Raw genomic sequence first — 26,393 nt, forward strand, 5'->3', positions numbered from 1 at the left:
TAAAATAAATGGTCTGAATGAAAGGCAACATAAAGGGTAATTTATAAAATTATAAATTATTTCATTTCCTAAAAAGTAATTTAATGCAAGGAGTATGGATTTACCTGAAACTCTTCGGAACCAATTTTCAACTATTTTCTTATCTTATTTCTGTCAAGTTTTCAGTTAATGTATTATGTATTACTCAAACTGCATTCTGAACTCAAATGAGGCAATAAGAAGCAAAGGGGTGTAAGTAACATTTCTAAAAAAATTATTTTAGTGCATCCAGAGTAAACTAAAGCATTTAAAGAGATATATCTTTTAACTACAGCACACATTAACATTTTAAAATTAAAACTTCACGTAATTTACAAATTCTTAGTAACTTTTAATCTCATTTTATGGAAAATAACGTAAGTGCACTTACACCCCTTTGCTTCTGAACCCCTCAAATGTAATTTATTTCAATTCTCTTGGTTTAAAAATACTTAAAATAATAAAATCCTTGCAAAATTCTATCCATTTACGCAAACATCTGAAATGAGCATCAGAAAAAAATACAAACATTGTTTCTGTAACCTCAGTTTTATTTCATATTACTGAGAGAACTAGGCAAGTTTTGGAATGTATGTGAGTAGAAAATATTCTTGATTTCTATCAAGGAATCGTATGATGGGTGCGTCGCCGTTACTTTCTTTCGCCATACATAAATGAATTAAAATATGAAGGCAAATAATATATTGCAAGATATTGCACAACGAAGTTACAGATTCGAGTACCTGCAGGCAGTGACGAGGCAAATTTTTGTTGATGCAACAGAATTTGTAAGTGCATACTCCACCATTCTGCCTGCTATGATACTTATGTACGATATAGCACAGATGCGAGTTAAACTGATAATTGTTCCATATAAAAGCTGCGCGCTAAGTGCGTTTAGTCACTTATCGACCGTGTTCTGCCAGTGTTGGTTGTACCTGTGCGTCAGTCCGTGAAGGTCACACTTATTCCAACTATGAAGACAGTGAAACTCAACAACAACCGTGATTTCCCGGTTCTCGGCGTGGGGACGTTATTTGTAAGTGATAGTTATTTGTAATTTAGAATTACATTTTTCAAAAATACATTAACAATTTTGACATACGTAAGTAGCAATTAAGTCAATTCATTAACAATCAACAGTAAAAGGCGTCTAAAGAATCACCATATATGTCTGATTTCATATTCGGATGCATATCTAAACCACGTGAATAATTTATGTTGAGATATGTCTGTATGATCATCAGACATGAGAACGGACAATTTAATTGAAGTAGATAAAAGAGCAAAATATCGCTCAGAAATTATTTTGTTAAAACTTATTAGAAGTACACGAGAAGTTATGGAAAAATTCAGTATTTCAGCCACTTTTACTGAAACGCGCGGACCCGGGTTCAAACCCTGGTTGGGACGAGTTACCTGGTTAAGGTTTTTTCCAGAGTTTCCTCTCAATCCATTAACATCAAGTTCTGAGTAACTTTAAGCGCTGGGCCCTGGAGTCATTTCGTTGGCATTATCACTTTCATCTTATTCAGACGCTAGACAATCAAAGCAGTTGATAAAACGTCATAAACTAAAAAACGTTAAGTTAAACAAATTTGACCTTGCCATTGAATTCACAGGTACTGAAACATGGCGATCCAACAGTATCTCAAATTTGAAAATTTTGTAGATATTAAGTTTTGTGAGAGTGTTAGTTGGGAGGCCGGAGGGAAAAAGACCTTTGGAGAGGCCGAGACGTAGATGGGAGGATAATATTAAAATGGATTTGAGGGAGATGGGATATGATGATAGAGACTGAATTAATCTTGCACAGGATAGGGACCGATGGCGGGCTTTTGTGAGGGGGGCAATGAACCTGCGGGTTCCTTAAAAGCCATTTGTAACTAAGTAAATATTAAGCTTTGTGAAAATATTTCTGATATACTTCGCTTGAAATCCATTGAAAATATAGCATATTACCTCTACTTTCGTCTACTTTTGCAGTAGTTGAGAAAGTAAATTTGTTTCAGTTTTAGTGTATAGCCCATGTCTTAAATTTAGATAATACATTTACAACTAAACTAATATATGGATGCGAAACAAACGTTTGAAAGTGAGATACTTAGGAGAATATCTGGGTCCATTAAAGATCATAATACCTTGAGAACCATATAACAAAGAATCATATCAACAATATAAAGAACCAGAAATATCCACGATTGTTATATTTAGAAGATTACAATGGGCGGGGCAGTTCAACGAATGGAAGATTCCAGCATTCCTAAGATGACCATGAAAGGTAAGATGTTTGGAAAGAGACATGTTGGGAAATCCCAGAAAGAAAGAATCGATGAAGTAAAAGAGAATAATCGCCTTCTACTTCACTATAGGAACTGGGAAGAGATAGCAATGGATAGTAGTGAATGGAGGTCTAGAATTGTGAAGTATTGGGCTGTAGAGCCGATGGTGAGGGTGATGACTTACAACAAAACCAGGAGACTTGTATATTAAACAAAGAATAGTGGTAAATGGAAAACTATAGAATTTGTGAACAAAACTTCTTCCTTCAGAGTCGCAGACTGCTAATACACATAATTTGATAATGGTTAACTGACAAAACGCTTGAAGCTTTTAAGTTGTGTTTTTAGTGTTTGAGTCCAGATTGTGTCAGCTATAGTAAATGTACACTTTATTCTAATTCGACGGTCTAGAGCAGCCTGAGACAGTTTGTAACGTTGCAAAGAAAAGGTATATGAAAACATACGATCGTATTACTTTAATTGTATAGCATAATGAAAAGTATATGTAATGTAAAACAGCTTTTCACGTTAAATTAAATGGAACTTAATAAGATGACAAGTCGAATGCATAAAAATACATCTGTATGCACATATTGTACCTGCATAATATTACATTGTCTAAGAGTAGTTTCCATACTCTTATTGTGTGAATTTATACATGCTTCCTCAAGCACGCCATTGCATACTGCATGAAAAAAAAAAAAAAAAACTTTATTCTTATACCCTTGACAGCTTTGTCTTGTGAATCATTTCCTATTAGTCATTAAGCAGCGGTTTTGTACTTAAGTAGAAGCTCTGTTATGTAACAGTCAATGCCAACAAGATAAGTAGAAGGCAGAACCGAAGCGACTGTGAGCCAATGGTTCCGTGATACTAGACGGAATTGCCCACTTACAGTACTTCGAGAAACAAGTCAACGCTCAAGTATATAATTGAAGAGCGTGACCCCAAAACGCGTGAAGTCCATTTTCTTGAAAGAACTGGGCTAGCGTTTTCAGTGGCGGTTCCTCGGGGGAGGGAAGGGAGGAACGTCCTCCTCACATTTTTCTTCTTTTGAAAGTAAATACCAAATGCAATATATGCCTTGAAATTCGAGGAAGATTCGATAATTTTTAAGTTCACAGGTACCTATAAGAAAACCTCGGTTGATCGAGTTTTAAACCACGCGCACTCATGTGCTGTTAGAAAACTGTGAGAAGGATGCGAGATTGTTTGTGTAGAGGAAAGCCAATCCATTCCTCCTTTACTGCAGTTAACACACATAGACAACAGCGCGCTAGCGGCCAGAGAAAGAAGCGGAGTTTTAAAGCAAGTAAATGAACGGATAGGGAGGAGATCCTCCTCTGAATCAGCGCATGGGCGGGAAATAGAAACCGACTGGTCTTGCAGCAAGCTCGTTACCGCTGCCATCTAACGATGCTGCATTCAACCAGACTAGTCATCTAGGAGGAGAAACAATAAAAACAGTTTTAACGCAAAGCTATGAAAGACACCATATAAACTTTTTTTTTTTAAATTATAAGTCAAAATATATTATTCATTGCACTTTATATAAGATATATTCATGATTTGAAACTTACGAGGATATCTGAAAGTTGAAGTTGGATTTATATAAAACAAAGAGGAAGTAGTTCTAAGTTAGTATCGCATATCTTTTTGGCCTCTGAAATTCATTTCCATTCATTGTCTACTAGACAGGACAACTGCCAAGTTGTCAGTTATATACAAATATATTTGAAATTGAAGGTACTGCAAACTACAATATTTTAACATAAAAAAATTAATCGGCCACCGACAGCTTTGAACAATAATGGTATTATGACTTTACAAGAACTGATATTCTTCAAAAGCATGTGATACTGAACTTGTAAAATGTACATATGGCAACACAGACCACGTGGGTGGGTGCAGTGTTCTCGCTTTCCTAACAGATTGTTTCCCATTCCCATTTCCGTAAAACGGTTCCGATTACGTGTTCGTAGCTGGTATCTTCCAACACGTGTGATGCTGTAGTGTGCATAAAAATGCTGCGAGGTTGTGAATTTCCTTGTAATTGTTAATTTGCGCAATTATTCAACAATGAATGGAAGTGAAAACATATTATATTTTGGACAATTTAGGAAACTCAGTTTACAAAAACAGATTATTGCTATACAAAAGGGAAGGCCGCCAACCCTAACACTACCTGGTCTTACATGTATGCATGTAGGCTAATTTGTAGCATGTTTCATTCAAGAAGGTGTCATTTTGCGCTGTTAACTTCTTTCCTCCTCTTAAGAAATATGCAGGAGCCGCCACTGAGCGTTTTCATTCACCGGTCTATGGAATTAGCGAATTTTCAAGTGACATGCACAACAACACAAATTTTTAGGCAAGAATTGGTGTTGTTTTGGAAGGAAACAAGCTTAAATATAATGATAGAAGTCTCATTACATAATCATATGTATGTATAAATCTTTAAAAAGGACAAAAATGGACTAAGCGTGGTTTAGGATCACACTCTTCAATCACATTTCGCTTCTCTCCGCTCTTTCCTCTTCAGTACTACCAACATTCTCCTATCTTCTCCTTTCAACATCTATTAGATGTCACTAATCTTGTCGTCTTGTTTCTTAATATCGCCTCACCAATACTTTCCTATTTCATATTCTTTCATTTCCTATTCTTTTATTACCCTTCCTTCTCTATTATTCTCTAATCTACCCTTCCGCACCAATATTATCCTCCACTCTCTTTATTTATTTTTCTATATTCTTCCCTTACTTCCTTTCCTTCCATTTACTCCCGTTCCATTTTCTTTCCTTTTCTCACATTCTTTATACTTCCTTGTCTTCCCTCATGAATCCTGTTCTATTTTCTCTTTTTTTTCTTTCATCTCCTTTATTCTACACTCAACTATATTATCTATTGCATTTCTTGTCCTGTTATTTGCTTTCCTTTCCCTGTCCTCTTATCTTCGTTCTCTTACCAATATTCTCATTCTCTGATATCTTTATAGTTTCTTTTCTCTCCTAACCTTTTCTTTCTTATCCTCTAATCATCAATCTGTTCTTACAAACCTTCTCATCATATGTTACTTCTTTTCCTTCCCTATTCTCATTTATTGTTTCTCACAAATCTTCTCATAACCTACTACGTATTTCCAATTTCTCTTCTCATCTATCTTTTGTCAGAAAATTTCTCATTACTGATATTGTTTTTGCCTTTCCACAACTCTCACAAATATTATCATACCCTGTTACTTTCTTTCTATTCCTCATCTACATTTTCTCACAAACTTCCTCACCTCTTGTTACTTCCTTTCATCCCTCTCCTCGATTTATCTTTTCTGACAAATCTTCTCGTCTCCTATTATGTTCTTTCCTCTCCACTTCTCACATACCTCTCACAAATCGTATCTCATGTTACTTTCCTTTTTTCTTTTTTTATTTCCGCCCCTCATCTATGCTTCCTCACAGATCTTCCCATCTTCTGCTTCTTCATTTTCGTTTCCTGAACTATCTTTTCTCTAAAATCTTTCCAACCCCTGTTACTTCCTTTCTTTTTCTCTCATCTATCCTCTCACAAATCCACGTCTTATATCTTGTTATTTTCCTCCCTTTCCTCTCCTATTCTCTTATATAGCTTATGTCATCAATCATATTCTCTTCTCTACACCTCTTTTCCTCTTGTATCCTCTTCAGTCTGCATCTCTTTCCACTTCCTTCTATTTATTTTTCTTCTCTTGCCTTTCTTCTCCTCCTCCCTTTCATCATTCCTTTATTGTGCTTTCCTGATCTCTCTTTTCTTACGAATCGTCTTCAGTGATCAATTTTCTTTCTCTTTATTTCTCAGGTAACTAATAGTGATTTTACATTAATCCGACTCCAATATTTTCATGGAAATACGTTTTTTTAACATTACAGATAAAAAATGCATATTTTTTGCATTTCGTTTGCCTGTTGTTTTGTACAGTAATTTCTTCTAAATTTCCGTACGGATTTCTTATATTTAATACATTTCACCCTGGTAACATAATATACTAGATCATACGGGCTGTCCAACTGTCCAAGGGAAAGTCTATTCTACAGATTATAAGTTCCTTCATAATACACTTTATACTAAGCAATAGTAAAGAATTTATTGTAAGGAATGATTCATCTCTTGCGTTTCTTTGGCTTTCTAGAGTTCGAGAAATCAGTCGTATGAAGATTCTTAAACAGAGCACCAATTTCCATATAAGCCTATACCGTGGTCCCAACCTCCCAAATCTAGAATACAGTAATAATGTTAAATCAGTAATGAGTGTATGCACGTATAAACAGTGGTTTCATGTATCAATATCTTGTAACTGTTAAATTGCTTTCTTGAAAATTCGTTGTTTTGATCTAATTTCTGTTCATTTTTCCAGGCGACAAAAGCAGGTGAAGCAGAACAACTAGTCAAGGATGCAATTGACATCGGTTACCGCCATATTGATACCGCTATGATTTACCAAAACGAGAAAGAAGTGGGAGCTGGCATAAGGGCGAAGATAGCTGAAGGAGTCGTCAAACGAGAAGACATATTCCTCACGAGCAAGGTACAGTACGACATGCCAGTCAGAGGCTGGATTGCAGCAAAGAAGAAACTGCCACTATCACTGGAGTTATGTTCATCCCCTTTCCTTTTTCTTCCTCCTTTCCTCTGGTGTCTTCATTTCTCCTTGCCTTATCCCTCTTCCTTGCTGCCTTTTCTATTCATATCCCTCCTCCTTTCCTCTTGTTCCTTCAGTCCTTCATCCTCTTCTTCCTCATTTCTACTTCCCCTCTTCAAATGTTAATTTCACCTGCTTGTCTTGTTTGGATTCAAATTGAAATTTTTATTTTGTCGGTTCTTCCGACCAATATTCTCTTCATGGAATTACTCCACTTCTTGTTTAATCAAATTGAAACATCTGCGCGGCATGTAAATATCCTCACGAAGCCGCAAATTTCGATTTATCTAGTATCTTGCATTAGTTCATGGCCCATTCTTAATGTGATGTTACAGTATTATAAAGTTCAAAATTAAATGTTGCAACGTTTATCGAAGAGTCTAAACACACCATAAGTTTCCATTAATATCGCTAGAAAGATCAATAATGTAACATTTTTCTAATCATTTTCATAACACATTTTAACACATATATCACTGATGAATTATCAAGGTACTAAAGTAAAAAAAAAAAATAACTTCACTATGTTAATATATAAATTGTGGTGGTATTTTACCAGAGTGACTAATTTCGATGTAATTTTCACCATCCTTTGAATTCTAATGAGTTCCCGCGCTATCATCTGCCTTCATGTTATGATGAGAGGGGGGGGGGTTGATGATTAGTATTATTGTATCGAAATCTCCAATCACAACTACAGCAACATAGAAACTGACATGCAAATACCATAAAAAAAATTCATACTCTAGAACAATAAGAAATTTATAGACACAAAGACAGAACACACATTCCTTTCGATACAACACTACTTGTCATGAAAACACACCACCCAACATAACAGGAGGGCAGAAGATAGCGCGGAAACTCAACAGAATCCAGAAGATGACAGAAATTACATCGAAAATGGTATATTAACACAGCCAAGTTGTTATTTATTCCATTTAAATAACTTAATTTATCAGTGACAATTTATTTCTAATTATTAATTTACACAGCTCTTTCAATAATATCGTGATCATCAGCTTCAAATTTAGACCATGTTGATCTGTTCCGACTCCATTAAAAAACTGACCTTTTAATAGCTAAGGTAATACATGTGAATTATATATCTGAAAATTGTCACTAGCAATTATGTTAGTACCCCCAGGGAATTTGGAAAACTCGGCGTCTATGCTTAATTGAATATTCATGTTCCGTATAATATCAACACGGGCGTGAATTGTATTACAAAATTGCTTAATGGCTTTTATCTCGCATGTACCGTAAATGCTTCTCGGTTGAATTATTTTCTTACATTTCAGCTATGGTGCACTTATCACAAGCCTGAGCACGTGGTGCCTGCGTGCAAGAAGTCCCTGTCAGACCTAGGACTAGACTACCTGGACTTGTATCTCATTCACTGGCCTGTCGCTTTCAAGGTAAACTTCTACTACATACTTTTCTTGAGTATAGATATATAAGCCTGTTGCTCTCGATTTCAGCAGAACAATCGCTAAATCATATCAAACCAGTACTCAACGAGATTAGATATGGTTACATAATACGACTGCAGAATACATACTCCAGATGTGATTTGTAAAAATATTGTAACTGTAATCTACATTATATAACTTGTTCCTGCCATACGAGGATATTCCTACTCTCTTGTTTCCGTACTCCGAGTCTTATTCTACATTGTACCAATGTTCTTAGTGTTGCCAAGTTACAGCTAGATCTAGAGTTTTTGGACAATGATTTCCTATAGATTTTGGGTGTCAGCGAATAGCTAGAAATCTAGTATTTTTGCTGAAAAAATTTCAAATGGTAAAGGGTAAACTGTTTTTCGTATTAATTTCTATGCTCCAGTAATTAATTAGCTATTAAGTTTTATGGCTATCAAAATTGAAAATTAAAATTTGAAAACAACAATGCTCATTTCTCCACTCCTTACTGGCTCTTTCTCTGCCCAGTCAGCGCTGATGTTACTCAATATCTTTCCTGAAATCGGAAGCACCTAGTATAATAAACTCATGGCATTCATAAGTAATGAAATAAGAACGTGGAATAATATTCCTATATTACTAAAATTATGGATTTTGTTAATTCTAATTGCGATATAGAGTGAATACATTTTATCTTTCCATGCTTGCAGAGCTTAGCGAAGCAATACTGCACATAACAGCTGTCCACATGAGACCGTGGAAAGATATATTATCGCAATATATATATATATATATATATATATATATATATATATATATATGCGCAAAGTAACAATTAATATGTCCTTAGTGCTAACCACTGACTATTAATAATTTAAATAAATTGAATATTAATTGCTACTTTGCTCTGTATTTTACAGAATATTTACTTTAACCCCCTTTACCCATTTTTGACTTACACCACTTTTGCTCTGAACGGCTCATATGTAGAAATGCTTGCGTTAACATATAAACATATACATTAATTTAGATAAATGACACATAAATTTAGCATGATAATTACGGAATTTTGATTTAAACGACAATGATTGCAATGCGTTGTAGTACTATAAACATTAAGCCGATTGTAATTTAATGTCAAATCGTTATCTATTGCGTACGAAAAGTTATTTTAAATTGTACTACCGCTGAAAAAAAAATATTAATATTGGCAACATGTTCTCTGTTAGTACCTTTTAATATAAATTAGATACCATGAATTTAAAATCTGGCTATTTTCCGATTCGATTTAGTTACTTATGTAGCCTACAAGGTAACAGCGACTTTTAAAATTGTAATATATTTTGAATGTCACAGGTATGAGTTCTAAGACCGCCTTACAAGAGGTATTCTTCTGTTTTATTATAGTGTCCTATGTTGTCTATTGTAATATAATTTACTACAAGATATTTGAATTAATATAGCCTCAAATAGGATTAGTGATTTCATTTCTTATTGTTTTAATATGTTAACATGCTTTATTCATTCTTAGCATATGAGAAAACATAACTTACAATACAATGGGTTCGAATCCCTTGGATTGATTGTCTATTTTCCCTAACTTTATTTAACACAGATGTAAGATATTCTTAGGTGAATCATAGCTCGTTAATTTTACTCAAAATAATAATGTTCGTGATGGTACTGCGTCGTTAAAATATTAAAAAGTTATACAAGCTGTTAATTGTAATGCTTTATTATTTAACTGTCTTGCAACTAGTCATCCTGAAAATGGTTCAATAATTTAATTTTCTTGGGTGTTTAATGCTTAATAACGTATTCGTACAACTCGCATGCGAAAATGTTTGAAAAGAAAAGTTTCATTTCCAACACAAGAAATACAATTGAAAGATTAGATATTATTCTAACTTTAGCAATAGCCTAATATAAGTAAAAACACCAGCTAAATAGCCTTATGAATTAATGTAAATGCAGAACTTTGTAACATAATAATGCATAATACACTGATAAATTTGCAGAAGAGCATTTTAAAATTTCAAACAATTCCTCAGTTTAAAATTTTCTCCTGTCATCTTTAACATACACACTTAAAAAGTTTACCTTGACTCTCGCATAAATATATGAAAATGTGGGGTTCATGAGTTTATAACCCACCACTTAAGCAGTCAAAATCAAAAAGCTTAAAAGGAAAACATTGAAAGGATAAGTTTACCGTAGAAGGGAATTGTTTTCAAAAACAACAGTATAGTATTTTCATTACTTTATTTTATGTTTTATTATTGTTGATAGCAATTTTATATGCGTTTCTAAGCAACAGATGATGGTCAGAAGTGGGGAAAAAAGCGAAATGTTGTCTCGATAAGTACCAGTGTATACAGAGACATAAACACCACAGGTTTTTTCACAGAGAGATGTTATATGAGTAATTTTATTTTCAGAGTCTTATATATTTATTATTATTATTATTATTATTATTATTATCATTATTATTATTATTATTACTATACTACTACTCCTACTACTACTGCTACTACTACTACTACTACGAGTACTATTAATATCATCATCATCATCTCAACATCATAATTGTTATTTTATTATTATAGACAATAAATAATTTTTACTCAATCGCATATAGGAAGGAGGTGATCTCTGGCCGAAGGACGCTAATGGGAAAGTTATATGTACCGATGTGGACTACGTTGAGACTTGGAAAGCTATGGAACAGTGTTTGAAGCTGGGACTAGCAAAGAGCATCGGAATTTCAAACTTCAACACGCAGCAAATTAAACGTGTTTTGGAAGTCGCAACCATCACACCTGCCGTTAACCAGGTAAAAAATATTGTTTATTTCTCTAATATTAAGATAGAACGAAAATGTACATGACGTTGATTTCCCGTATTGTAATTGAATATTTATCGCAGATGTTAATACAATTAGAACATTTCCCTTACATTGTTTAAAAAGAGCATAAATAGGGTATGGCAAGTATGTATTGAAGAAATGATTTTATTATATATTACAGTCCATATTCAAATGCTTTTAGTAGTCTCTCTTCACTTCGTCGTAATGTCCATGTTTCAGCCCCGTTCAATGTTACACTCCACACAAAACTCTTCACTAGTCTCTTCCTTAGTTATTTTTCCAGAGGTCGGCAGAAAAATCTTCCTTTGCCGTTGCTATCCTCTTTTGACTTCCTGGCAGCAGCTCAAGTTACTGCTTATAGTACACCCCAAGTATCTGAAGCTGTTCACTTGCTCTGCTACCTCATTCAGAATTCGCACGTATGCCTTCTTTGTTTTTCTTTCAATAAACGCGGTCTTCGCCTCGTTTGCATTTACCTCCATTCCATACAGCTCACAGTTGTCATGTAGCTTCAGTAGCATATCCCTTAGTACTGTCCCCTCTTCTGCTAACAACGTCATATCTTCACCAAATCTACTATCACCCCTGCCATGTTCTGAAAATAGTTTTTCACTAAATCCTCCAAGTAGTTGTTGAACAGGCAGGTGATAAAGGACCATCTTTGTCGTACTCCTCTCCCCTCCTACCACATTTCTTCTTCTATCCTGACTTTGACTCGTTGTTTCGTACAGCCTAAAGGTTAATACAAAATTACTGAACTGTTTACATTGTTATTAATGACTGAGGAATTCACAAGGTTTCAAAAACTGGTTTTATGCATAAAATGAACAAGTTTTGTAATTATTCTCTCCATGAACACAGGATGTAAAAGGTATTCACGGAAATACTTTGATGAATTACAATTCACAACAAAGGGATTATTTTTTGTTAAGGTATAGTACATACGCTCAATGACACATCCTTAATGAGTTATATTTCCGAAAAGTCAGAGTTATGTTTTTTTCACAAATTATCATTGCAGGTTTTAACAATTTACAATTAGCTGTTCAAATTGCATGTCGTGCACTTCATTACAATGTTTGGCATCTTCGCGACATTGATCATCCAAACTCTGTAGAGTATGGCACGATTGTACTAGATTTGTTGGAAGATAATACGAACTGAAGCCGCATTACACAGAAAACAGGGATGATACAACAGGTTGGAAATTCACCACACGGACTAATACAACATAGTAGTACAGATGAAAGGGACTTAAGGCGCACCCTTATGCAACATGCAGGATTAAAGGATTTGCCACCTAGCACATTTTCCTTAACAAAAAATGATCCTCTGTGTGTGACCTATCATTCCTGAAAGTTTGTCCGTGAGGCCATGTTACATCCTACACAATTAACACTAATAAAACAATCCCTGTTAGGGGACATTATTTTAAGACTGTAGATATGTGCTGTTGTGAACTATAAATACTTTTGAACAGATCTCACTGGACGAACATTTTCAAAAGAAAAAATAATTCTTCTAATAGAAACAACTTTCTAGGTACAATCCGATTCTATCACTTTATTAAACTTGTTAAAAGAGTTCTTTACAGAAAATATCTGTGAGAACGTTGTAAAATGTGAGGGATTAAGTCGTTGCGCTGCAAACAGAAAGATAGCGATAATAGATTCCCTTTCATCAAATCCTTGTAGACGTTCTATGACCATGGGGTTTACTAAACCTTCAACAGAAATTAATATCAGGGGGATTTCCTTGGGTTAAAAGTGGCAAGCACGTAGGAGTCACATCCCTACTGCCACTAATGCCGATTTTCTACAAAAAGTTCCGCTATCCTGTGAGCCTTCATAACTTAAACTTTAAGGGCCATGTTCATAGACATTCTTAGCGCGGGCTTCCGGTGGATGATCAGCGAACTAACGTTTTTCGCATCCATAAACCAGTGTTAGCGATATGATATGATATGATATGAATCCTGTCCAAGTAATCAGTCGATAGCCGGGACTAGTTTAGCACGCTCGTAGAGCGGGCTAGCGAAATGTCTATGAATAGCACCCTAATTGTTCTAAGCTGTGATGTTAGACTAACTATAATGAAATATGCAACTCTATGAAATAATGAAATCATTACAAATATCTACATTGATATCAATGCAATGAAGTCAAAGCAAGGGAGTATAGATTAATATCCAAATAATATGTCTGTTACAGGTGGAGTGTCATCCTTACTTTAACCAGTCAAAACTGATAGCTTTCTGCAAGGAACGAAAGATAACCATCACAGCGTACAGTCCTCTGGGAAGCCCCAACAGCATTGCTAAAGAAGACGCTCCTGCACCTCTGAAAGATCCTAAACTGCAGGAAATTGCGAAGAAATACAATAAGAGTGTGGCTCAAGTCATCCTGCGATACCTGGTGAGTTGAAGATTAGGGAAATTTCTTATACATAATAATGCGCAAAGAGTCTTCACGCTCGTCAGAAAACAAGATAGACACAATCATACCATATTTTAACATTAATTAATAATTTTTAAAATAAATGTTTCTGCCTATTGTTCTGAATTCATGAAATCATAGATCTCAGTAAAATTAATACAGGGTATAATATGACTTAAGAAAAAAAGTTCTGTTCACAATAAGAAAACAACTTCACTATTATACTGTCAATGGAGACGTGAATAATTTTAAATCTTGAATGCAGTATTAAAGTATTTGACATCACAAAAATCTGAATGTAATTTTTAATGTACAAAATAATAGTGAAATGTATAATTTTTGTTATATACTGGGGATTGAATTTTAATTTTTCTCATGTGGCTTAAAATTATGACATTTTTATTGAGAAAATTATCATCAATTACATATGTTAATTATTTATTAATTGAGTAATGTAATTTCCCATTCAATTCTGATTGTTCTTTACACTTATATTTGTAGATTCAACACGATACAGTACCAATTCCAAAGTCGTCCAACAAGAAGCGTCTTCAAGAAAATTTTGATATTTTCGATTTCGAATTGAGCTCTGCTGATGTTGCTGCAATCGATGCTTTGGACAAGAATTTCAGAGTCTGTGCATTCTCTGAGTAAGTAACAATATTTGAAGATGCTATAACAAAAACAGAACACACATGCAACAATAATATTTAACATTATTTACATTTCTTGAGAAATACCTACTTGATGCAAAATAAACGAATTCACTGATACCTATTTAAATGTTCAGTATAAACTACATATTGTAAAACTACGAGTATATGACACACATTTTATTGTTAAGCATTTGATATGCCATACTAAAATAAGCCCTACTTCTTCTTTATTCAGTCTGGTGTTCGACATCAATGGTCTATGTCTATGACATCACAATTCATCTCCATGCTGCTCGTCCCATATTTCTTTGGCTAGAAGTAACATATTTCAACATTATCTTTGGTATTCTCATGTCGTTCATGGTAGATCATGTTATTTCTAGGATTTCCTATTCTGATATGCATAATCTATTGCAGATTCTACTAAGTTACCTTAAACATAGAAAGTTTAAATAGCAATAGGATGAACTTAAGTAATGTCTTTCATTTCAGGGGATTATTCTTTGAGATATTTCAAACAAAGAAGTTAAATACAATATTGCTTAATTTTAGACATAAAAATTGTTAGCTATGAAACATTTTATAGCGTGTTTTATGATAGCCATTGATTTAATTCTCAATATGCTCAGTCAATTTAAGAGAGCAGTGTATTATGATAATAAATGAAAGAAAGAATTTTAGTTCTGTCCTTCAATTGTGCAGAAAATTGTTCCGAACAAATATAACATTGTAACGTTCCTTTCTATGTGTTCGTGCCGGTAAGCGAACTACTTTCGAATCGATAGGTTTAAAAGAGTCATTGTAGTAGAAACAACAGTTGGAATTTGCATGACATTCAGATATATTCTTGCACTTCAATACAGACAGTACTTTTGCATCAAGTTAGCCCTATATTCTTTCTGTATATCCGCACATCTTTTCAAATTTTCTATATTCATTTCATATTGGAGTTGCATACGAAACAGGAAGGTAATATTGAATATTCCTACTTTGTGTAATAACTATATTAATGCTATTTTAAAGATGATATCAAAGGAATGCATTTTAATATTTTTCCTTCATCTCTTCCAGTGCAATTGGTGATAAGAACTACCCATTCAGCATTGAATATTAACACAAGAGAACGGAAGGATTCATTGTATGACCACAACGCTTCATGTCATAAAATACAGCATGTATATATTTTGTAAATAAAAGTCAACAGAAATTCCTAAATTCATTTGTTTATTTCATTACCTGTAAATGAGGAGAGAGAGGGGGGGGGGGCAAAGAAGAATATATCCAAACTGAAAGGTATCTCCGGGAAATTGGCCCGTCGCTTATCCGACAAGTTCCCACGAGTCTCCCACTAGGAAAGGATGCACGCATTCATCAGTGACTCTGTTAGTTTGGCTGTGATTGAGTGCTGGTCTTTCGTTCTGGCAATTGTGCGGCAATGGATGGATTAAAGCCGCGTTTCCACTTGCAACTGCGCAGGAATAATGAGAGGCAAACAACAGTTGCCAGTTAAAACGTCGTATCCACTTTTGCAACTGCGCAGGAATAACGAGAGGCAAACAACAGTTGCCAGTTTGCGCAAGGCGAGATGCAGGAATAAACTGTGTGCGCCCGATCCTTGGGCAAGTATGCGCGAGTCTCCCGCTCTGGGACCGGGAGACATTGGCAACTATCTGCTTCTTCACCAGCTGATTTCAGGTCTTCCGTAGCAGCTGCTGTTTTTATTCCAAACATTTGTATAGGTTCGGTGCATTCGACTAGTTTGTCGAGTATTTTTTCATAGGTTATCTGTATGTGAGAGTGTGATGAACTGGTCTAATGGGAAAAGCGTAGAGTTTACTGAAGAATATAGGAATTATCCGTTCACTGAAAGCAGACAGGTTTACTACTCCCATGTTTACTGCAAGCTGAAAAGTTAATTGAATGTTGATAAAGATAAGTTTTAAAAAATGTTTCTTAAAATGTTTTCACCCAGAATGCTGCACTGAAGTTAAATCGCTCGGTTGAACTCGGTCGAATGTCGTACCCTCGAGTGAGGTAAGATCGGTCGTGATACGCTCGTAATAAATAGAAGCGCAGTACAAGATCATCTCACCGACATGTCTTATCTTGTATGGAAGGCGACAGATAAAATACACCTATGTTTTGCTCACACGGTAAAAGTAAGGCTTTATTTTCTGCGTTTATGACAAACGTTTAGTGGAACAGTCTAATGGAACGTACCAAAACAGTAACATGAAGTTATAAATAAAATAGTATGAAAAACTTCGATATAAAATTATTATTGATAATTAATAATTATTTAATATTTGATTTACCACATATATAATATGATAGGTCCATATAATTATAGTGTTCCGCCTATATACTGCGACAACATAGAAACGTTTTCCAAAATATTATTGATATAGCAGTAGATTAATAACAATATTAGTATACAGAGATAACGTCACAGAAAATATAACAAAACGAATAATCATGCTGCACAACTGTTACAGACGTAAAAATTGATACACTATTTTTGGAGATTATTATTATTATTATTATTATTATTATTATTATTACTAGAAAACTTGATACGGTTCTTGCATTATCGTGATTGTGTTCTCCGTTTATAATAATTACATTTACATCCAATACGATCTATCAGATGTGAAAAAACAAAATAACTCCGGTGTGGGGGGGGACATTTACCTATTACATTTATATTACATTTTAAAGCAAGTTTTGTAGTTGTACTATGGAGAGGTTAGTTAAGCACTGCAAAGTTTTGAAATTATAAACATCTATGATGTTACTACACAGGTCATCACTGTAACAAGAACGAATGTCTAACGCTCGGCTTACACCGTTCGAGGATTTATCGCTCGCGACAATTTTACATGTGCATGTGCATGTGCGCTACCTATCGGATTATGCTATGAACTACTTGGCGCTCGAGCGAAAACGTCCGATGCAGACCTCTGTTTTCACATCAACCCACCAAAACCCGGTGGTACGCGATCAATAGTTTGAGAATCGCTGTTCTAGACGAATTAAAATTTACAATGGAAGCTAAGATGCAAGTTACTAACCAGACACTGCTGCAGGGTCAGATGTCATCGATAACACACACACTATTTTATCTACTGAAAGTACTGTCACTACTACACTAAATACACACTACTACACTAAATACAGGGTGATTCACGAGGAAAGGTAAAAAAATTAGGATACGATATCTTAGGCCATTTTGAGTGAAAAAGTTCATATGAACATAGGTCCGTTTTCGAACGATGTCGGAGCTAGATGCATTTTTTTTTTTGGTAAAACGTCTCGCCCCAATGTGAATCAGACGTTACCATATGCTGCTGACTTGAGATAAGACGTGAAACAAGGTCGAGGTCGCAATGAATGACGTAATATTGGAATCTGCATTGTGAACGATGTAGATAAGAGGAAGAAACCGGATGGTGGGGCATTAAATGTCCCATCGCCTGCCCTTGTCTGATGTAATGACACAGAACTTGCAGATAACACAAATAGCCTACACTATCATCAATCCACAGCAGTCCTGTCAGCTACCTACAGTACAGTAGTTATACAGGTATAGTTATCGGAAGTGTTAAGTTGTGTTTTTCAAGATGCCTTATAAATTTTCGACTACAGAATACGCCGGTATTGTATATGTTTATGGTTTATGTGATGGAAGTTCCTTGCGTGCCGTCGCTGAATATGAACGACGCTTTCCGAACAGAAGGGTACCATATCGAAGAGTACTTACTGTCTATGGGGTTGGATGAAAGACTTGGTATAGCAAAGGAAGGGGGAAACGAGAGCGATGCTAATCGACCTTATTTTGGATGCGGCATAGAGAACAGTTACGTGCAACTCTCCCGAGCGATGAGCGCGATTCACGCCCGAGGGCAACAGTGCATTGAAGCAGAAGGAGGCACCTTTGAAAATGTGCGAAAACATCGACCCCGACATCTAGGATATTAGGTATGTATGCATACATGAATATAAACTTTAAATTTGTCCGTTATCTGTTTCTAAATGCGAGTTAGTAAAATGGAATCTTAGAAGTTTTTGTGAAATCAAAGAGTCATATTTCCGTAACCGATAGAAAACGGACCTATATTCATATGAACTTTTTGACTCAGAATGACTTCAGAATTCACATCCTAATTTTTTTTTACCTTTCCTCGTGAATCACCCTGTATAATGCAGGCATTGTTCATTTTTTAAATCCAACACTATGAGATACCGGTTTTAAATTATATTTAAAAGCAATTTCACTCCGCTTTTACAGTATGTTGATCCACGGACAAAGTACACTCGTTACCAAATATAATAGTGACAATCTTTTACTGTTTCAATGCCAAGGAAAGTCTATCATTATGCAACGAAATCAATGGCGTCGCGTGACATTTTGACATAGGGATGCGATCTTTTAAATGATTAAAATACAGTTGTTTGCTTTCGTAATATGTGGGAGTTGCGTTCCTGGAAATAGTCGCTTATTGATGGACGTTTGAGTTGAATTTTCAAATGTTCTTTATAATTTCCTTGTAGCATAAATTATAAGGATATTTACCGAGCTGAAGCCTGGCCGTGTTTACATAAAATAGAAAGACGAAAGTGCATAGAACGAGACAGACTACACTGTTGATAATACAGTAAATCAAAATAAGCTTCATAGTTTTCTTTTAGATTTAACATTATTTCTTCAGGGACCGAATTTGCAAAGGTGGTAAATTGTGTGTAATCAAGCACACTCAAAAGTTTCAATTTGGAATATTCAGAAACCTTTTGAATAATATCAATTCTGATAACGTGCAGGATTTCATTAAACAATCGCCTATAATCAATTCTCTTGTCCTCTCCAGGGATTGAATCCAGCCGTGATCTTTCAGATTGAGAATAATTTTCAGCAGCAAAATCATCAATGTGTTCCCAAAATTCCTGAATCTTCATTATCCATTATTGATTCAAATAATAATTCCAACTTTGATGATTTAGAGAAAAAACTCGAAAATCCATCAAGATTAGTTAACTTTACTTTTACGTGTTTCATAAAATTGGCAGACTGAGTTAAGACGAGGTTTAATAAATTTGTGCGCGTAGCGAACACAAGAATCGCAGACTTACAGTAGTTGCGAAATTTTGCATATAAATCATATGTTCTCCCGCCATCACATCCGCTCCAGCATAGGTTTGAGCAATCATTGCAATCAAAATCGTTAATGACTTCGAGAGCATGTTCAAGCAGAGCATTTGCAGACTGTCTATGCTGACGTCTGTTCCTTTTTGAATTCCTTCAATGTCGCCATCTTCTGTTATACAGAGTGTTTAAAAAATACGGGGCATAATTTCAGGTATGTATTTCCCACATGTAGACAATCAAAATAGTTCATTACAATATGTGTCTGGAAATGCTTTATTTCCGAGTTATGGCCTTCACAGCATTGAAATTCACCGGAACGTTTTTCTTTCCGCAGGTCGTTGCCGTCAAAGGAGACATTAAGAGGGCACTCTGACAGTTCATTCCGAGGCGAAGGTTACATTCAGTGTTGTGTACAGTAGGCGTTAGACTGTGCGACATGTATTCACATGTACACTTCATGTACGGTAAGGCGGACGGCAATGCTGCGCTGGCTCGTCGTTTGTACCAGGAGAGGTACCCACAGCGACAATGTCCAGATCGGAAGACATTTGTACGTCTCCATTACCGTCTGTGCGAGTATGGAAAATTTAACTCTCCTGGTTTGGGAAGGGGACGACCAAGATCTACAACTCCAGAGGTACAGGAGGGGATTCTGGAGGCTGTGAACATGACTCCTTCTATCAGCACACGAAGGGTAGCGTTGCAAGTCAATGTTCCTCATACGACTGTCTGGAGACTGTTGAAAGAGTATCAATTGTATCCTTATCATTTGCAACGTGTACAGGCCCTGTCACCAGCAGATTACCCTGCACGAGTTGGGTTCTGTCAGTGGTTCTTGCAGCAGTGTGAACTTTCCTGCCTTAGTATTATTTACAGATGAAGCACAGTTCACACGAGATGGCATAACAAATTTCCACAATCAGCATGTATGGGCGTATGAAAACCCACGTGTAACTGTTCCATCTCATCACCAGGTGCGGTTCTCCCTCAACATGTGGGCCGGTATCATTGGTGATCGATTAGTTGGACCCCCATGTAGGCTACTTGTAAACAGACTTACGGGGCAGGCGTACACAAACTTCCTGGAAAACACCATACCTCATGTTTTAGAAGACACTCCACTGATCAATCGTCAACACATTCACTTCTTGCATGATGGCGCTCCTGCACACTTCAGTCGTACGGCTCGCCGGTACTTGGATCGAAGGTTTCCTGATCGATGGATAGGTAGAGGTGGCTCAATTGCTTGGCCTCCACGCTCATCTGATCTGAACCCTCTCGATTTCTACTTGTGGGGCCATTTAAAATCATTGGTTTATTCGTCTTCGGTGCCTGATTTGGAATCCCTTCGGAATCGAATTGTGGTATGTTCTGAGGACATACGCAATACTCCTGGAGTTTGGGATCGTGTTCGCAGGTCAATGAGACATCGATGTGAGGTCTGTATTCAAGCAGGAGGTGGACATTTTGAACATTTTCTGTAATGACAACGACCTGCGGAAAGAAAAACGTTCCGGTGAATTTCAATGTTGTGAAGGCCAAAACTCGGAAATGAAGCATTTCCGGACACATGTTGTAATGAACTATTTTGATTGTCTACATGTGGGAAATACCAGTGGTGTAGCGTCAATGTAAGCTAAAAAGCTTAGCTTCCCTAGTTAATAATGATTTCATAATAAACCTGCAGTTTATGGAGAAAATTATTTATCAATTTTAATAGAATTTATATTTACGCTTTAAATGTTGTGATGCGGCAGCTCAGGATGATTTGAGATGCAGCAGTAAACAAGAAGCCTGCACACACCAGCTTCCAAGCAGACCGGTTTCTTCTGTTAATCCACCCCGCAGATTTTCCATCCCTTTCTAACTAAACTACCGGTACCCTAGTCGCAAGGCTTCCAAGAAGCTAGCTTTGACATTTAAAATAAGTAGTTTCCGAGTTATCCCTTTTCGTCAGTTTTGTTCAGTTGAAGTGTTAGTGTGCATTGTGGCTGATATAATAAATAATGAGCGAAATAACAGTTCCTGACACTAATTTACTTGAATTTTTTAGGACAATTGTATTATCAAGACTGACTTACGAACAAAAGTGTGATTTAAAAAACAAATGACCGACTCCCTTGCTGTCAATGAAGGATACAACCTAAAGACAGACGCATACTTACGTAATGATACTAATATTGTGATTTCTCTAAGTATGACAGGGAGTGAGCTAATGTTATACGTATACGTGTCTATTTGTTAAGAGATATGTGTAAACCGTGAAATCATATTTTACTACTTACCATTTGAGATCATGCCTTATTGGTGTTACTTACGATGTTCCAACCAATCTTCGACTGCTGACTTGAAATTGACTACTATTTATTTAAGACTGTATTTTTGTGATACGTTTTCTCATATTGCATGAAAGACAACTTGAGTTAGCTTCCCCTGCTCAAAATTTCATGCTACGCCACTGGGAAATATATACCTGAAATTATGCCCCGTATTTTTTAAACACCCTGTATATCGCAGAATATTGGTAATAACAAAATATGTCATGCAGCAAAGTTATAAAACACACAGAAAAATTGAATATAAGCACACGCGCGGCGCCAAATGTAGAACCTACCTAGTAAGATTCCCTACCTAGTATACCTACCTAGTATATCACATCCGTTGCTCACGGTATACGTGACGTTCTTCCGCTCAGAATTTGCCTGTTTTCATATAGTTCTCACTTTCAACTGATGTGACGGATAGTGTCACACTTTTGTCACGCAGGCGCAGGACGGTTATGCGTAATTTACATTGCATCTCTGCAGCAGTGTTGCCAACTGGACGGGAATTCCGTCAAAATTGACGGAATTTCAACGTAGCGGACGGAAAAAAAATGGCTTTGACGGGTGACGGATTTCCTGGCGGAAATTACGATTTACATCGGCGGCTTTTGACTTTTCTAGCTGCTGTCATTTTCAATAATTATTTAATTTTTTTGGGAATCTTACTTTTTCTTTGAATAACCCTGTCCGTACCGTACCATGTTAAGGAATCTTCCGTTTCAAATTCCTCGTAATCAAGTCAGAGGTTGACGGTTACGCCGAATATGAACGTTGCAACTTTCCTGCGACTTGAAGACACGATTACTACCGTGTATTGGAATGTGAGGTGGAAGGTCGGCATAACAAAAGTGAATCCCAGATAAGACCTCGCTCCCAACAGAAGCTGTCTTTATAAGGCCTACAGCAAGTGGACACATAGCTTGGCATTGTTAAAAAAATTAAACAAACATATTCTAATAAAACGAATCGGTGACTCACGTGTCCAGAATCTTGAGATGGAGCTGATTGCATCACAAAGTGTAAGTCATTATTCTGTGTGCGTTCTGTGTAGTGGAATGTAGTGTGCCCCGTAAGTGTACGTTTGTTTCTATATCGCGTTGCCTACATTGTATTTTTTTAAGGTGAAACGATTATTAGTGTCTGTACTGCTTTGTGAATGTGTATTTTTTTTAAGGTGAAACGATTATTAGTGTCTGTACTGCTTTGTGAATGTTTTATTGACAGATTTAACATGTCAGAAAAGAAAGATAAGAGCTATACTAGAAAAGTTAGAAAAGAGTGGTTAAGTGATGAAAGAGTGAAGGATTGGCTGTTGGAGGTGCCTGGAGACCCTAGTATTGCGCGGTGCAAGTATTGTCAGTGCAGTCTGAATGTGCGATTGTCAGATTTACTCGATCATGGAAGAACTAAGAAACATTTAAAAGCATCAGAACCATTTTCAACTTCGCGTCAGTCAAAATTGCAATTTATACCAGTCAAACATACGTACGAATGTGCAGCTGCTGAGGCTGCTCTTTCACTTTTTGTAATTAACCATTGCTCAGTAAGGTCTGTTGATCATCTTTCCGATCTTACCAAGAGATTTTTCAAACGTGCTGACTAAGCTTCTCTTTTACGACTTCACCGCACAAAGTGTAGTGGTTTGATTAGGAATATTCTTTTCCAACATTTTAAATCAGAACTACAGAGCGATATTGATAGTGGCCATTGTAGTCTTCTTATTGACGAATCGACAGATATTTCTGTCATAAAACTACTGGCTGTGTGCGTTGTATATTATTCGAAACAACAACATACAACTGTATCCACTTTTCTTGGAATTGTTGAACTAGAACAGGGAAATGCAGATTGTATTGTGAGTGCAATAAAGTCATTACTTTCAGACTACGGGTTAGACATTAAACATATGAGAGGCGTGGGGACCGACAATGCGTCAGTAATGGTAGGCATTAACAATGGGGTCTGTCAGAAAATGAAGCAGGAAGTCAGTAATCTTGTATTGATTCCATGTGTTTGTCACTCAGTTCAGTTAGCTGTGTCTTCTGCTGCAGAAATGTTTGCCAAGAAATATTGAATTTTTAATATCTGATACTTATTCTTGGTTTTCAAAATCATCTTCTCGACAGATCACATGTAGGTTTTTATTCCAAGCAATAAATGATGGAACCGATCCCCTTAAAATTGTACAGCAGTCAAATACAAGGTGGCTATCGATTGAAGTTGCTGTCAATCGCATACTAAATCAGTGGCTTGAATTACAGACACATTTTGAGACATCTACAGTAGACTTCAGAATAAGTGCTACGCAGCTGAAGTCTTATATGGTATGTACTATGACGTCATCAATAAACTCTATCCTGTGTTTCTTAAACCGTGCCTGGTTATAGGGGAGATCTGCTAACCGTGGAAGTTAGAAAATACAAGTCCACTAATATTTATCTTGGCCATGAAGTAGAAATTTTATTAACTGATTTGAAAAAGGACAATAAAATCAGCCCTGATAATGAAAAAGTGTTTCGCAATAGGTGCGAAAATTTTCTGTTTTGCTTAGCAGACGAACTCCAACGGCGACTGCCGTGGAATGTACAGGCTTTGCAAAAAGTGTCTTTAATTGCACCAGAACAGTGTTTGAGAGTAGTTAAAGAGAGTATAATCCCATTAGCCAAAGAATTAGGGTTAACTGGAAATGTAATAACAAAAATTGATTTTCAATGGTCTAAATTAACCACTGTTCAATGGTAAAATGTTACCAACACAATTGAATTTTGGCATGAGATCGCGTCATATAAGGATGCAAGTTCTCAAAATCCATTTCAAGAACTCTCAGACTTTGCCATGATGATTTTGGTTTTACCGTAGTTGAATGCTGACGTGGAGAGAGCATTTAGTATGCTCAACAATGTGAAAACTTCCCTTAGAAATAGACTTAAAACCAATATGGTGAATTCGATTCTAACTGTGCGTGCTGGACTTAAGCGTGTAAAAAAATGCTGTCATGACTGTACCCTACCAGACGATGTTCTCAACCAAATTGGCACAATGGCAGCGTACCGCAGCGTAGACCAACCAACCCAGCACATCAACTGCAGAACTAGAGGCAGATGATGTGGATGAATTATTACTTTAATCAAGATTGGTAAGTTGTGTTAAAATTTGCTTTTTTATTTATATATAAGTAGGTATATTGTGTCGGTACTTTTTTTTAATTTTGACGGATTCTGACGGATTTCCAGGTGTTTTACTGACGGGAATATAATTTATGTGTTGGCAACACTGCTCTGCAGTCTGCACACTGAGCAGTTGAACGTTGCCTCGCTCTGACACACTCCTACTGATGCGACTTACACAGTCACATTTCTTGGGAGTAAGAATTCGCCGTTAATAAATTGGCACGGGCGCTCGCCTTTGTCACTTCGTGTAATATATTTCCATTGCTGTAACAGTGACATTTAAAATTTGAAAGTAATCTTAAAATAATAATTATTATATGTAACAAGTATGACAAGATACACACAAAATAAAGTACCGACAAATAACAATAAATATATTTTTGTTCAGAAAAATTCAGGGGATGCGACACATCACCCGCATCCATGCACGCTAAGCCCCTGAACGAAGTATATGTAAAAGGCGAATGGCCTGAAGGTTTTACGGAGACAATGTTGCTTCCAATACCGAAGAAAAATAATGCCAAGAAATGTAACGAGTTCAGAACTATCAGCCTCGCACTCGGCGAAGATTCTCTTGCGAATACTGAATCGACGTTTATATTCTGAGAAGAAAGAACAGTTGGAAGAAAAGCAGTTTGACTTCAGGAAAGGAAAAGGTACGAGAGATGCAATTGAACTGCTACGAACAATTTGGCCTAGAGACCTAGAGAAGAATAAAAAAGTGTATGTAGTATTTCTGGACCTAGAAAAGGATTTTGACAGAGTGGATTGGAATAAACTGATGGGGGTCCTAAAGAAAATCGGTGTGGATTGGAAAGAGGAAATACTGTTCAATAGTCATGAAACAACGAGTCAAAGTCAGAATAGGAGAAGAAATGGCAGAAGGAAATGAAATTGGGAGAAGAATATGTCAAGGATGTCCTTTATCACCTATATTGTTCAACATCAACTTGGAGAATTTAGTAAAGAATTATCTTCAGAACATGAGACGGGTGATAGTAGGAGGAAGAGCATAAGATTTGCTGCTGATATGGCGTTATTAGCAGAAGAGGAGATAATACTAAGGGATATGCTACTAGAATTAAATGACAGCTGTGAGCAGTATGGGATGAAATGCAAATAAGACGAAGACCATGGTCATAGGAAGAAAAATAAAGACGGTAAACATGCAAATACTAAATGAGGCTGTATAGCAAGTGGACAACTTCAAATACTTGAGGTATACTATGAGCAGTAACATGAGCTGCTGCCAGGAAGTCAAAAGGAGGATAGCAATGGCAAAGGAAGCTTTTAATGGAAAAATAACCATCTGCGGACCTCTGGAAAAAGAACGAAGGAAGAGACTAGTGAAGTCTTTGTATGGAGTGTGGCATTATACAGGGCAGAAACACGGAAATTACGAC

At 36.2% G+C, this 26,393-nt stretch overlaps 2 protein-coding genes across 2 annotated transcripts in view; both read left to right on the plus strand.

The window, feature by feature from the left end:
• The first annotated feature begins 898 nt into the window (after window positions 1-898).
• LOC138697604 (aldo-keto reductase family 1 member B1-like) lies at window positions 899-15,568 on the plus strand. Its single transcript, XM_069822995.1, has 7 exons — window positions 899-1,057; window positions 6,691-6,861; window positions 8,277-8,393; window positions 11,035-11,229; window positions 13,473-13,676; window positions 14,199-14,347; window positions 15,425-15,568. The coding sequence occupies exons 1-7, from the start codon at window positions 995-997 to the stop codon at window positions 15,465-15,467; spliced, it is 942 nt and encodes a 313-aa protein (XP_069679096.1). The 5' UTR covers window positions 899-994; the 3' UTR covers window positions 15,468-15,568.
• Window positions 15,569-22,800: 7,232 nt separating this feature from the next.
• The window catches only part of LOC138697637 (aldo-keto reductase family 1 member B1-like), a 46,994-nt gene continuing 43,401 nt past the window's right edge, over window positions 22,801-26,393 (plus strand). The window contains exon 1 of the mRNA XM_069823069.1: window positions 22,801-22,839. Coding sequence (XP_069679170.1) covers window positions 22,816-22,839 — 24 coding nt within the window. The 5' untranslated portion in view covers window positions 22,801-22,815. The remainder of the gene's footprint in view (window positions 22,840-26,393) is intronic.

This window comes from Periplaneta americana, chromosome 1 (genome assembly GCF_040183065.1).
Source record: "Periplaneta americana isolate PAMFEO1 chromosome 1, P.americana_PAMFEO1_priV1, whole genome shotgun sequence".
NCBI lineage: Eukaryota > Metazoa > Arthropoda > Insecta > Blattodea > Blattidae > Periplaneta > Periplaneta americana.

Excerpts from the sequence above, each read along its gene's own strand:
- LOC138697604 (XM_069822995.1), top strand. The coding sequence starts at position 995 with ATGAAGACAGTGAAACTCAACAACAACCGTGATTTCCCGGTTCTCGGC. Across the intron at positions 6,862-8,276 it reads ACATATTCCTCACGAGCAAG|CTATGGTGCACTTATCACAA; the intron begins GTACAGTACGAC and ends CTTACATTTCAG. Across the intron at positions 11,230-13,472 it reads TCACACCTGCCGTTAACCAG|GTGGAGTGTCATCCTTACTT; the intron begins GTAAAAAATATT and ends TGTCTGTTACAG.